At 46.8% G+C, this 14355-nt stretch overlaps 1 protein-coding gene across 2 annotated transcripts in view; it reads right to left on the bottom strand.

Annotated features, from left to right (window-relative positions):
• LOC129385711 (uncharacterized) overlaps positions 1-14355 on the bottom strand; it is a 105429-nt gene that overhangs the window by 43288 nt on the left and 47786 nt on the right. For both annotated transcript variants that reach the window (XM_055072700.1, XM_055072701.1), the window contains exon 5: positions 7020-7071. In XM_055072700.1, the coding sequence (XP_054928675.1) occupies positions 7020-7071 (52 nt within the window). The remainder of the gene's footprint in view (positions 1-7019; positions 7072-14355) is intronic.

Raw genomic sequence — 14355 nt, 5'->3', positions numbered from 1 at the left:
TAAAATTTCTAATGAGCAAGGTATTAAACGTAAAATTTCAATGGATCCCACGTAGGACTTGAAGGAAGTGAAAAAGCCGACCCTCTTGCACGCCGCGCGCCGACATGTGTCCCAAAAGTACGAGAGTCAAAGACTTTTTAGAACCCAGAGAACACAATCCGCATTCGCTTTCGGTTGATCCAATAGACTCTACAACCAGCCTGTGTGGCCTATGGACTTACTCTGGAAGAAGCAACGCTGTTGTACCGCATCCGAACAGGCTCTCAGCGTACACCCCTGCTTGGTTATCCAAGACTGGACGATGCCCACACCCATTCTGTACCTTTCTTGGTGATATCACCGACATGGAACATTGCATATCGATATGCTCGCACTTCGATACAGAGAGGAAAGCCATGGTCGACAGCCTGAGAAAAAAATTGCCTTTCGCGCACGACTTTTGAAAACGTCGTTTTTCCCGGAGGGCCTGCGGCAATCAGGAAGAGGGCGCAACGACTGCTGATTGCCTTCATTCCAGGCACGGGGCTGTTCGAAACCTGGTGACACACACTGTGACGCGTGGCTCAGGCGGAAGAAATGCCGGCTATGTATGCCAGGCTAGTCCCGACTGCTGCAACATCATCACCACCATCAGATGGTAGCGTAAAAAGGTGGTGATACAAGCAGATGAAGCCTACCCAGATGCGGCGTCCGACTGATGGAGATGAAACATGCAAGGCCGCTTTTCCTAGCGATGCGTTAGCATATAATCACCTTTTTTGCACGTATATACGCTTTTCGTCACTGGTCAGAACGAAGTTCATCCCCCATTATTAACAAGAACAACCAGTTGTGAATGGTTGAAGATAAGAAAGGCGTCGACTGAGGTAAAAGACATTGCTACAAGATCACGACCCAGAACAAACCCGGTTCTAACCGGTTCTCTGACTGGCAGAGATAGGGAATATGATGTGAAGCCATAAAAAATTGAAAAAAATACTTTATGACCCCTGAAAATTTAGAAACGGTGAGAAAATAGGTTAGGTTTTCCTAGCAAGCGCAAATGAAAATAAAAGTAGGTTAGCGTGCGTGGAAAGACAAGAATTTAAACGTTTTGCAAACATATAACAGTTCTAATTGAATACCTAGTTTCCCTAGGAGGTTCATGGTGGATTCAGGGGTTCTTCTCTACACCCAAAGAAAGCTGGGCACTTTTGTACTATTGGGGATGGGAGGATCCTTTACTGTCCTAAAATTGTAAAACGTTAGTTTTTGAAATTGTTGATGAAGCGTGGTTTGCCACGAGCAAAATACATAATCACCAATGACAAAACATGGACAAACAAGTGGCTGCCTATTGTATTCTTTGAAAGCTTCCTTTCTCCAATTTGATAGAAAGCTAAACTTAATGCATAAGTTAACACAACGCCATTGTTGTTTTTTTCGTAATGTATTTTCCGAACCTCCGTACCGTTAACTAAAAGCGACGCCATGAATTGCCATTTTTTTCTACTTGGGCCGTTTTGATTCATTTCCTGTTTTCATAAATACCTAGATTCAGCCTTTGGTTCATTGTCGAAGGAGTTTAGTCCGCCATTCAAAAATCGGTAATTATTGCTCTATGGAAGTCTGTCAATATCTGAGATTTTTTGCCAAGCCAGTGAGGAGAACGTTGGCAGCATCGCCACGTGGGTGTAGTTTTTGCGTCGTTTCTGCTTCACTCAAGCATCACCACGCTAAAGAGAGGCTGAAATATTATCTAAGAAAGTAAAATAATTTGTCACAAACCTGACATTAAAATGTTTGCTCTTGATGAACGTCAGTTCAGTGGTGCAGCTAGAGAGCGCGACAATTCAAGAGAAAGAATCAATGGAAAGAAGGGAATTCTGTGAGGGATTATCGCAGTGATGTGCTCAGTAAAATTGCGTGCTACAGAGGTGACTTGGTGTGCACACTGGGCATGTTTCATTCGGATTTGAATCTTGTATCTTGTCATTACAAATACTCTGTTTTATTTTCGCCAACAAAAAGACTACAGCTTATATTATCAAAATAAACATTCGCTGCACAACATTTACATCTTTCAGGAAAGCATCCTCGACAAATATTGATTATCCACCGTGGTGGCTTAGCGGCTATGGTGTTGCGCTGCTAAGCACGATGCCACGGGATGGAATTCCGGTCGCGGTGGCCTAACTTTGATGGGGGTAAAATGCAAACACGCCCGTGTCCCGCGCATTGGGGACACGTGAAAGATCGCTTGCTGCCCCCCCCCCCCCCCCCTCCCTATAGCGTTCCTCATACCCAAAGCGTGGTATTGGCACGTAAAATCCAAGTATTCATTCACATATTAGGATTCCTTCGCCTTATGAAGACGTCAACTCCATTTCAACCAAATGAGTCAACCAAATGCGTTTGCAGCGAAGCTGTTTATGCGGACCATGTGCTGTCTTTGTCGGACTTCGCTAAAAACGGCCACCTTACCTAGCGGAGAGGAAAAGAAGAGCTCAACAGGGGAAAAGTGGTTGTAGTGCCCCCTTCATCTATTTGAGAATTCTATCTTACACATGATTCTTGTGCGGTTGTCACACGGTGCATTTTAGGCGAATGGGCCAGACCGGCACCGAATTTATTGACGATTGAGTCCGCCCAGCCGTGAAAGAAAAAATAAGAGTTTTATGCATGCGGTTTCCATTGAAAAGTGTCCAGCGATTCAAAGGTTACACTAAGACTGCGTGGCTGCCGGCAGCAAGTAGTGCTGGCCTTACCGTCAATCGTCAAACCAAGCCAACCAGTCGTCAAAACGATCGCAGCGATCGCATTGATTGCAGCGCCCGCATCTCCTGTGGTAGGCCTTGCGCCCAATATACGGAGCTCTGGATTAGTGGTTCGCACATTCCGTCCCAGCTACAGCTGTTGGAAGACCAGGAGTAGTGCGTACTCCTGAGGAAGAAGGTGGCTACTGCGAGCGTCAGCGATAGTTGATTTCTAAACGAGCTGGTCGTCGTAGGGTCGACCCCGAATTGCCCGCCAGAGAGGCTGAGTTTAGACAGCAGCGCTCGTAAAGCATGCTCACCACGCGAAGCGCTCAAAAGCGAAAATGAGATTAAAGAATGGCGAAACCAAAGATTTACAATAGGGACTGCTCGCGAAGTTTAACTTGCATGGTGTAACACTCAGTGTAAATCTTCGCGGACTTGAAGGGGTAGTGATTTTTTTTCTTTTTAGAATAGGACAGTAAGCAACGCGAAGCTGCTCTTTTATAAATAGCAGCTGCTGAACTAAAATGCTTCCAAAGGTACAATGGCGCGGGAGGTGTGTTTCGTGCGACCATGGTGAAAACTGAGATGGAACTCCTACACTATCGTGTCTTTGTTTTGATGCCAAGATACGCACGCTCAAAAGTGCTTCGCAAAACTGAAAACCTTTCGGGTCACGTGCGTGCACATGGTGCCAGGTTCAAGGAGTACTCAGCTAACGACACGAATTTTCTGTATTCCAATTTAGCGGTTTTTATGTAGCTGGCTACTGCACAGCTACGGTACGACGCTTCAGTTGGTCAACATCACTACAAATAATTGTGCATTTTTACGGCCGAGGAAGAATGTGGACGAAATACAGCACGCCTATGGAAAGGAAAGTGAGACTGTTTTTCTCACCGAAAGTGGAAGTTGCGTACATGAAGCGTTAATAACGACTAAATCGCATGCAAATCAAACCGTGACATTGTCGAAAGCTGCCATATTTCCCGATCGAACAGATTTCTCGAGTGTCTGGTGGGGGTACTCAGGGAAAGCCACACGAACTGCGGTCTTGTGTAGTGCTGAATTGAATTGAGATCAGGCAGTGGCTCACCGGGCTGATGCATCCCTTATCCCTGAAATGTTTCTGTTAAAAACTGCCTCCTGCAGCCGCCTCCCAAATATTTACCGAGCACGACACTCCCATGTCATCTCATGCGATAGGTGAAACGGCTAAATTTTAACCCCCAATTCGCCCAGGAAGACGTCGTCCTTGACGAAAGGAACCTGCCCAGGAACACGTCTTTGACAAAAGGAAACAAAAGGTGGAATTCCCTTCCAGTTTTTTTAGAACGATATGTCCTGGTGTGAGTGTGCTGTAAAAATTAAGATTTCTTTATTTCATTTCATTTCATTTCATTTTATTACCTTAAAGACCCTTTGATAGGGGTATTACATAAGGGGTGGGAATACATTAGTACATAATTCGCATAATACATAAGTGAACACGTAAACAACAACAAGAAACTGCATGTTCTAAAGGGTTACATACGTCAGCGCAAATACATAGAACTATGTAATACAAAATAAAGTTGCACGAGCATATAAGTCTATTAACACAAGTCATTTCTATTGTGAAAAGATCGCAGTGACACTCTTCATGAACGTAGAAGGGCAAGTGATGGTGGAGATTTGGTGGGGCAGATTGTTCCAATCTGTAGCGGCATGGCAAAAGAATGAGGCGGAAAAGGTAACAGTGCGCATGCGAGGGCGGCCCACTTGAAAAGTGTGGCGTGTGCGATGAGATGCTCGGCTGCGGGGAGGATATAGGGTGGTTGATTAAGCGAGCTGTGATAAAACTTATGGAAAAGTGAAAGGGTTCCTGTGCGCCGGCGCGTACAAAGGGGAAGTAAATTCAATTCTTTCTTTAAGTAAGATATGCTCATGTCATATGAATAATTAGAATGGATGAACCTTGTGGCACGGTTTTGAACGGCTTCGAGTGCGTTAATGAGAGATGTTTGGTGCGGATTCCATATTGCGGATGCATATTCCAATTTCAGTCGGACTATTGACTGGTAGGCCAGTAGTTTAGCAGGTTTGGGGGCGCGTTTTAGATGACGCTTGAGAAAACCCAGCGATTTGTTAGCAGATGAAATGATGTTACTGACGTGTGTTCGCCAGGATAAGTCGTTAGAGATAGCAACACCTAGGTACTTGTAAGACTGCGCAGCACACACGGGAATGTTATTAATTGTGTATTGGTAAGGAAATGGGTCGCGCCGACGAGAAAATACCATCAAGTTGCATTTCTTAGGATTGAGTTCCATTAACCACCGGTCGCACCATTGCTGTAAAAAGTTAATGTCCTCCTGAAGTAAGTCTTGATTAGATGTGCTAGTAATTGTTCGATAAATGACGCAGTCGTCTGCGAACAAACGAACGTTGCAAGACACGTGCAGGGGTAGGTCATTAATGTATATTAAAAGGAGTAGGGGTCCAATGACAGATCCTTGCGGTACACCGGAAGTCACTGGTAGGTGGTTAGATGCGCGGTTGTTAACTGTAACGAACTGAGATCTGTTTGTTAGGAACGCTTTAATCCATCGCAAAATGTCGGGGTGAAGGTTCGCAAGAGAAAGTTTTAGTAGCAGACGTTGGTGTGGTACCTTGTCAAACGCTTTTGCAAAATCTAGAAATATCGCGTCTGTTTGGAGGTTAGAATCTAAGTTAGTGTGAATATCATGTAGGAAAATGGCCAGTTGTGTTTCGCAGGAAATCCTTTGCGGAACCCATGCTGTGAAGAATGAAAGTATTTATTCGAGTCGAGAAATTTCATGATTTCTGTGTGCATGACGTGTTCCATGAGATTACAGGGCACACTCGTTAATGAAATGGGGCGATAATTAAGCGGGAAATTCCTGTCACCTGATTTGTGGATGGGAACAACCTTCCCCACCTTCCAGTCATGTGGTACTTCACCAGTTGAAAGTGACTGCGAGAATGGCATACACAGAAACACCGCGGTGACGTGTTTAGTATTCTTTAAGAGTTTCGAATTAATGTTATCCATGCCGGCTGACGATGTGAGTTTAAGGTTGTGAATTAACGATGAGATACCATCTGGGGAAAATGTAATGGTTGGCATAACGCTTGTTACGTTAGTACGCGAAGAAAAGGGGGACGTGGTAGGCTCTTCTGTAAATACCGAGACAAAAGCTGCATTAAAAAGGTTCGCGCACTCTACATCGTCGACCGTTTCACCACCGTCATTGGTAAGTGTTACACCGTGCCTTTCTCGAGGGTTTATCACCTGCCAGAATTTTTTCGTGTTATTGACCAAAACTTGGCAATGATATAACCCCCTTCCTATAGCACCTTCGGGCAATGCGGCCTAAGCTCTGAAGGAAGAAAAAGAAGGAAAAAAGCCGGGTAACAGACGATGCTGGTGTTCGAGGGAGCTTTGGGCACTGTGGCATACTGTCGCTGATTTCTCAGTTTCGCGTCTAATAATGAACTGAAGTGCTGTGCGGTCTATTCTCACGCGATATTACAATTGTCATGGGGCTGCACTAAAGCTGTACGTGCACATAAATGTTGGTTAATGATGTAAAGCTTTGAAGACTGACAATGTGGCCTGGATGTCAAGCTGGCTCCAGAATGAATCGCATATTGTTGATATTCGCAGTGCGTGGAATTATCAGTTTTGACTGATTCGCAAGTTCTGAATTCTTTTGTGTGTGTGTGTGTGTGCTTGCGTTTGTGTGCATGTTTATCGTAAATGATGCTCACTCAAGGTTGCTGACAGTATTTCTATGCCAAAAGAAACAATAACAGATCAGTTTGGACTAATGTTTAGAGCAACCGACTATTGTGTTTAGAGATCGCGCCTTGACCCCTTCACTCAACGTTTTCTTGGGTCCGAAGAGAGCAAACACTTCAAAATACCTACGTACGTACGTACGTACCTACCCACGTGCCTACCTGCCCACCCACACACCCACGTAGCTAACTGCCTACGTACCTGCCTGCCTACCTACTTACCTACTTACCTATCTAACTAGCTTCTGCAAAGTGCCTGGTGTTACGCAAACACTCCTTCGCAATTAAAATTTTACAGCAAGTACAACATGAAAAACTGGAATTACTTAGCTGCACGTTTACTTATCGATATTTGAGCGTCCAGTAACCCCAAAGACATATAACCAGCTCGATTCTAACAGCAATCAAATGTAGGAATTTTAGGCCACCTCTTTATAAATATAGGTCCTAATTAATTCAGCAGATAAAAGTACTCACTGCTTATACTCGACATACTATGCGTGTTGCCTTTAAGGTCATTAAAAAGTCCCTGTAACCAAAGAAGAAAGACGTGAAAAGAAACATATAGTCAGCATGGCATAGGATGAGTCTACGGCATCGTGTCTCAGAAACATTTATTTATGTTCACCCTCCCTGTAGGTTTCCAACCATGTCCCTGTTTGGAGTATTATAACAATGACAATATGAGATCTATAATGTAAATTATATATATTAATATATATATATATATATATATATATATATATATATATATATACAGGGTGTCCCAGCTAACTTGGACCAACCAAGATTTTAAAAATACCCATGAGCTCTAGCGAAATCATAGCCGTAGTCGTATGTGCTTATGGCTACTATTTTCTTCGTCCCGAAATATTGCCTGATGAATTGCTTTTAATTCGTGAACCTTGTAATTATTGCTTGAATCTCCAACATAGCAATTACAAAGTTGTAGGGCACCTTACATAAGCCTCGAATCAAGAATTCCTATATATATATATATATATATATATATATATATATATATATATATATATATATATATATATATGTATATATATATATATATATATATATATATATGGAGTTTAGATCATAGATCTCATATTGTCCTTTTAATAATGCTCCAAACAGGGGCATGGTTAGAAACCTACATTGCATACATTGCAAGACAGCTGTTAAGCCTCAACGGTTTCTTTCGCAGCTCGCGCGCTGAAGAAGATGACGCTGGCCATTATAATGAATATATACAGATGAATATGATGAAGGGGTAATATAATGCTCACACAATTACCCCCGCGCGTGGAAGCGGCCAACGTGGCCGCTGGTTATGGCTGGAAACACCGTATGAAAAGCTTTAGACGCGAAACATGCACAATCTCTGTGGCACGGCAGTGGTCGTCCAAAGGTGGAACAACTGGAGTGACACGTTAGTTAACTGGCGCAGTCTGGTCCCAAACAATGTAGGGCTCAATAAAACGGGACTGAAATTTCTCGCACAATCCAGGAGCGCGAACTGGGGTCCACAGTAACACTTCGTTTCCAGGGTGGAAGGAAACGACACGGTGAGATGCATCATTTTACGGTCTTCTTGACAGGCGTTGGTGTTGAGGCGGGCACGTTGACAACACCGGGGAATGCGCGAAACTAACTGCTCACACACTGATGTGGACGCAGGCACGGGGACACCGAAGAAAGAAACGCCGAGGACAGTGATCGGTTGGCGCACATACACAAGGAAAATGGCGAGTATACCGTAGTGCGTTGGACGGCCATGTTCAATGCGAAATTGAGGAATTGCAGAATGAAATCCCAATTGGTGTGGTCAGGGTTGAGGTACATTGATATCAAGTCGCACAGCGTGCGATGAAAGCGCTCTGTGAGACCATTAGTTTGGGGGTGGTAGCTGGAAGTTGTTTTATGGATGGTATTGGACGCAAGAAGAACATCGTCGAGAAGTTTAGAGAGAACGTTCCTGCCGCGGTCACTCAAAAGGACGCGTGGGGTTCCATGCCGTAAAAAATGGGTTCCAAGAAAAAGGCTGCAACCTCCTCTGCTGATCCCAAAGACGGTGCGGTTGTTTCGGCGTACCGTGTCAAGTGGTCTACAGCTGTGACGATCCATCGTTTACCGCCAGCGGTTAAGGGTAGCGGTACATATTAGTCGATACCAACGACTGCGAAAGGGGCTTCAGGACACAAGACAGGTTGGAGCAGTTCAGCCGGAGGTGTGGTCAGTCGTATGCGGTGTTGGCAGAGCGAACAGGAAGCCACGTATTTCGCTACGCTGGTTGCAAGTCCAGGCCAAGAGAAGCGGCTGCGAATTAGCTCGTAGGTTTTATGGAAACCAAAGTGACCGACAGTGGGTTCGTCGCGAAGGGTCTCCAATATCTGGGCCAGAAGTGATTGGGGAACGACAGGAACGCAACGGTGTCCTTAGGGATGAAACACGTACCGGTATAATATCGAATTTTCGATCTTGAAGTTCAACTGCCGACGCAGCCGAGCTCTGGGTGTGCCATATGATCCGCGAATACGTTCCATAAGGGAGTGACAGTAGGAGTCATTACGTCGGCTAGAGGCAAACGTATGAGAATGGCAGGATGGGAGCCGGTCGAGAGCTGCGAGCGAAGAAAATGCAGGCGACGCGCCCTGCGGTTTCCTCACGGAAGGCGGCAAGCAAGCCGCGTTTGAAGACGGTAGTAGGGGACAACGTGAGAGAGCATCGGCATCCCGGTGTTTCATTCCGGACTAGTAGGTGACGTCGAAGTCGTCTTCTTGTAAATGAACTATCCAACGGCCGAGACGTCCCGTTAAATTATTTAGCGTCGCCAACCAGCACAAGGCGGGGTGATCAGTAACGACCGTAATGTCGCGGCCGCGCAGATAAGGCCGAAATTTCAGGACGGACCAAACAGCGGCGAGACACTCTTGCTCGGCAATCGTATATTTTTTCTCTGCAGCTGTTAGCGTGCGACTTGCGCATGCAACCACACGTTCTTCATAATTTTGCTGACGGTGCAGAAGAACAGCACTGATACCGTGTCCGCCGGCGTCAGTATGTAGAAGAGTGGGTGCGACGGTTGTCGAAATGACAAAGTACAGGTTCGGAGGTGAGGGCACGCTTGAGGGCGTTACAACCTGTTTGACATTCGTCCGACCATACGTAGGGAGCTCAAGAAGGAAGGAGTTGATGGAGCGGCGCCGCAATGGTGGAAAAGTTACGTATGGAGCGCCGGAAATATGAAGCTAGGACAAGGAAAATACGCAAGTCTTTGGAGCGTTGAGGCCTGGGGAAGCGCAGGACAGCGGTAATCTTGTCGGGGTCGGGTCGAAGGCCCTTCTTGCTGACAAGGTGTCCGAGCACTTTAATAGTTTTGCTAGCGAAGTGGCACTTTTTTGTATTCAGCTAAAGGCCAGCAGCTGAGAGGCATGTCAGGACTTCGTCGGGGCACTACAAGTGCTGATGGAAGGTCGACGAAAATATGATGATGTCGTCAAGGTAGCATAGGCAAGTCTGCCACTATAGCCCCCGTAGTACGGTGTAAATCATCCGCTCAATTGTGGCGGGGGAACCGGCCGTGGTTGCTCAGTGGCTATGGTGTTGGGCTACTGAGCACAATGTCGCGGGATCGAATCCCGGCCACGGCGGCCGCATTTCGATGGAGGCGAAAGCCAATAACACCCGTGTTTTTAGATTTAGGCGCACGTTAAAGAACCTCAGGTGGTCAAAATTTCCGCAGTGCTCCACTACGGCATGCCTCATAATCAGAAAGTGGTTTTGGCAAGTAAAACCATATAATATTTTTAAATGTGGCGGCGGGAGCATTGCAGAGGACGAGAGGCATTACGTTAAATTCGTTAAGTCCATCGGATGTGGCTAAGGCGGTTTTCTCCTTGTCTGCTTCGTGCATGGGGATCTGCCAGTATACGGAGCGTAGATCAAGGCTGGAGAAATACTCCGCACCTTGTAATAAATCAAACGCATCATCGATTTGGCGCAGTGGATAGACATCCTTGCGGGTTATTTTGTTCAAGGCACGGTAGTCTACGCAAAATCGTACTGAGCCGTCTTTCTTACGCATCAAAACGACAGGTGACGACCAAGGGCTTGAGGATGGGAGGATTATGCTACGTTTCAGCATTTTGCGGTGTTGGGTATTGATGATCTGGCATTCAGCGGAAAAAAAAACGTATTATGGCCGCCGGCGCACGATGGAAGTTCCATCTGTGTGTACGCGATGAGCCATCGCAGAAGTCTGTCCCAGAAAAGGAGAGTGGACGTCGAAAGAGTCTTTATGCTTGGGTAACAACGCCAGTAACTCCCCCGTCTGCTATGGCGTTAGATCGAAGCTGATGGTACTAGCGAGAAGAAAAGCAGGAACTATATATATATATATATATATATATATATATATATATATATATATATATATATATATATATATATATATATATATATATATATATATATATAGCTGTGGGTGGTTGTGAAACAGTAGTAGAGTCGAGGTAAGCACAGGGACAGGCTGAGTCGCACATGAGAACGGCGCCGTTTGTGTTGAGTACAGCCACAGTAGCAGTTCCGATGGTGAAGCGAAGCAGGTTGGGTGTCAGAGCAATCTCTTTGAATGAGCAACGGGCTGACGGTCAAAATAAAACGTCACCATTGGTAATGTCATAGTTAACGACAAAGCGTTGTTCGCGGCCAGGTGGCACCATACAATCGTCAGCAGTTCGTAAGCGAAGGCGCGGTTCGTGCCCATTGTTGAAATTGTCAGTCTCTGTCAAGTTAACGAGGCGCTCACGGAATGAGATGAAAGCAGATGCCGAAGAGAGAACGTCCCACCCTAGTATAAGCATGCGAGCACAGGAAGTCAACACAGCGAACTGGATATGGTGGCGTATCACGTCGATCGAAACTCTAATGGTGCATTGCACCGATGGCCGAATCAAAACATTATTTGCACCACGAATTAGAACTGCACTATAAGGTGTATTAACTTTGCCTGGACGAGAGCACATGCCAGCGTGAATAATAGAAATAGCTACTCCTGTATCAATCCATGCCAGGACGGGTACACCTTCTACACACACGAATAAAGTATTGGCCGGGCACGCTTGGGTAATTGTAGTCTGTGCGAGCCATGCGGCTTTCCCCCCAAAACCTGCACCATCTAGTTTTCCGATCGGTAGTCAGGAGTGCGGGTGACCGGTTGCAGGGGTGATGTCGAGGGTGGGAGAGGGGGGGGGGGGGCGAGCGGCGGCGCCCTGGACGGTAGTTGCGAGACGCTACGGGAGGTGGAGAAAGTGAGTGTGGGGAGAGCCGGCCCTGGTAAGTACTCGGAGGAAGCAATGGGTCTCTCTCATAAATATCGTAGCCACGGCGTTCGTCCTGTTGTCGTCTTCGGCAAAAATGCGATATATGCCCGCGAATACCGCAAAATAACAAATGGGGCGGGGCGTAGGCCGGGTAGTGTAAAATGCTGTGGCAGACAGACGGGGTGGTAGAGTCTCCAGAAGGGGGGGGGGGCAGTAGCAGCAGAAGGAGGTGCTGTCCGAACTAACGCTGGTTGCATAGCCGCAATCAGAGCAAACGAGGTGGATAGCGAAGGAGGGCCACAGCTCGCAGCGCAAATCAAGGAAGACAGCTCCTCTTTGATGATGTCGCGCAGGCCAGGAACGGAAGGCTGTGGTTGGGGAACGGGAGGACTGAGGAGGCCACACGCTTGGAGCTCTTCGCGTATGAAGCTCCGAATCAGCATACGCAGGTCCGTATCCGACAAAGGAGGCGCGTCACCAGCGACAGGTTGTAAACAGATGGCCTGCAGTGCGTCCAGGTGTTGACAAGTCGCGATCACATAGTTAACGATATTTGGATTCTTGATCGCCAGTGCGTTGAACGCGACGTGGGCAATGCCTTTAGTATATGATGAACACGAACAGATTCCGTCATGGTGGAGTTAACATGGCGACAAAGGGCCAGGACGTCCTCGATATAAGAGGTCTATGTTCCCCGGGAAGTTGAATGCATCCATCAAGCTTTTTCTTGGCGACCTGAGAGCGAACGTTGGGAGCGCCAAAAATCTGCCGAAGCTGGGTTTGAATGCCGCCCAGTCAGGCAAGGTGCTCTCGTGGTTGAGAAACCAAGTCCTGGCAACGTCAGTGAGGTAGAATACGACCGTTCTGAAGCTTGTGCATATCATCCCACCGGTTAGACTCACTCACGCGGTCATAATTGTCCAGCCAGTCGTCAATGTCGTCGCTACGAAGACCAGCGAACATGGTGGGATCGCGCTGCCGCGCGCTGACGGTCCATGAAGGAACGGCCGGTGGGGCAGAGAGGGTGACGCAGGAGGCTCCTGGAAGATATTCTTGGGCCATCCTGGCAGAAAAGCGGATGAAGCGGCGACCTGAACGAAGCTCCAGGGAAGCTCGAAGGCGTAGAGGACCAAGGGAACAAAAGCATCCTCAATCACCTGCGAGACAGCTTGTAAGCTGCAACTGTTTATTTCGCAGGTCGCGCGCTGAAGACGATGACGCTGGCCATGATGAGGAATATATACAGATAAAAAAGATGAAGGGTTCATATAATTCTCGGAATATATGTATATATATATATATATATAACCCGCCGCGGTTGCTCAGTGGCTATGGTGCTGGGCTGCTGAGCACGAGGTCGCGGGATCGAATCCCGGCCACGGCGGCCGCATTTCGATGGGGGCGAAATGCGAAAACACCCGTGTACTTAGATTTAAGTGCACGTTAAAGATCCCCAGGTAGTCGAAATTTCCGGAGTCCTCCACTACGGCGTGCCTCATAATCAGAAAGTGGTTTTGGCACGTTAAACCCCATAATTTAATTTTAATACATATATATATATATATATATATATATATATATATATATATATATATATATATATATATATATATATATATATATATATATATATATATATATATATATATATATATATAATGCAATGGGGGTGTTCGCCTAGCAGAAGGGTAACTAGATATAGGTTGTAGCGCTAGGCGTAAAACAGGTCGGCGCTATATCGTAACGGGGAAGCAAGCACTTCTCGTCGTCTTCTCTTGCACCAGCACACCAGCACCATGCCCACTGCCCAGTGCCTTCAGTACAATCACTCCCCACCGAAAGAGTAGCCATCCTGGCGACTTAAGGACAGGAGAACACAGGGGAGTCATGGCACTGCTTGAGCCGGGAGACGTGGCCAATTTCCTGGCCCCGACGACGCTGGTCGGAAGGCGTTTCGAGTGGCTCGATGAGGTAGTTGACCGCGGATGTTTGTTTCAGTACCCGATAAGGACCGTGGTACTTGGAGAGCAGCTTGGAGGAAAGGCCTGGAGGAGTAGAGGGCACCCACAACCAGACCAGCGAGCCAGGCGCAAAGCACGGAGCCGTAGTGGATGAATCGTGGCGAAGCTTTTGGCGCCACTGGTCCTGGGATGTGAACGAACGAGCGAGCTGGCGACATTCTTCGGCGTAAGCAGCCGCTCTAGAAACAGTCGTACACTCCGAAGCATCTGGCCGGTAAGGTAGAATCGTGTCCATAGTGCATGAAGGTTCGTGTCCGTAAAGGAGAAAGAAAGGGGAGAACCCAGTGGTGCTTTGCGTGGCGGTGTTGTAAGCGTAGGTGACGAAAGGCAGAATGCGATCCCAATTCGAGTGGTCAGATGAAGCATACATGGCCATCATGTCACCAAGGGTGCGGTTGAAACGTTCTGTCATCCCATTAGTTTGAGGATGATATGCTGTGGTAGTGCGGTGAATGATGCGACACTCCTTTAGCA

Source organism: Dermacentor andersoni, chromosome 7 (assembly GCF_023375885.2).
Source record: "Dermacentor andersoni chromosome 7, qqDerAnde1_hic_scaffold, whole genome shotgun sequence".
NCBI lineage: Eukaryota > Metazoa > Arthropoda > Arachnida > Ixodida > Ixodidae > Dermacentor > Dermacentor andersoni.
Note: the sequence above shows the minus strand (reverse complement) of the source record. Positions and strands in the feature narration are given on the sequence as shown.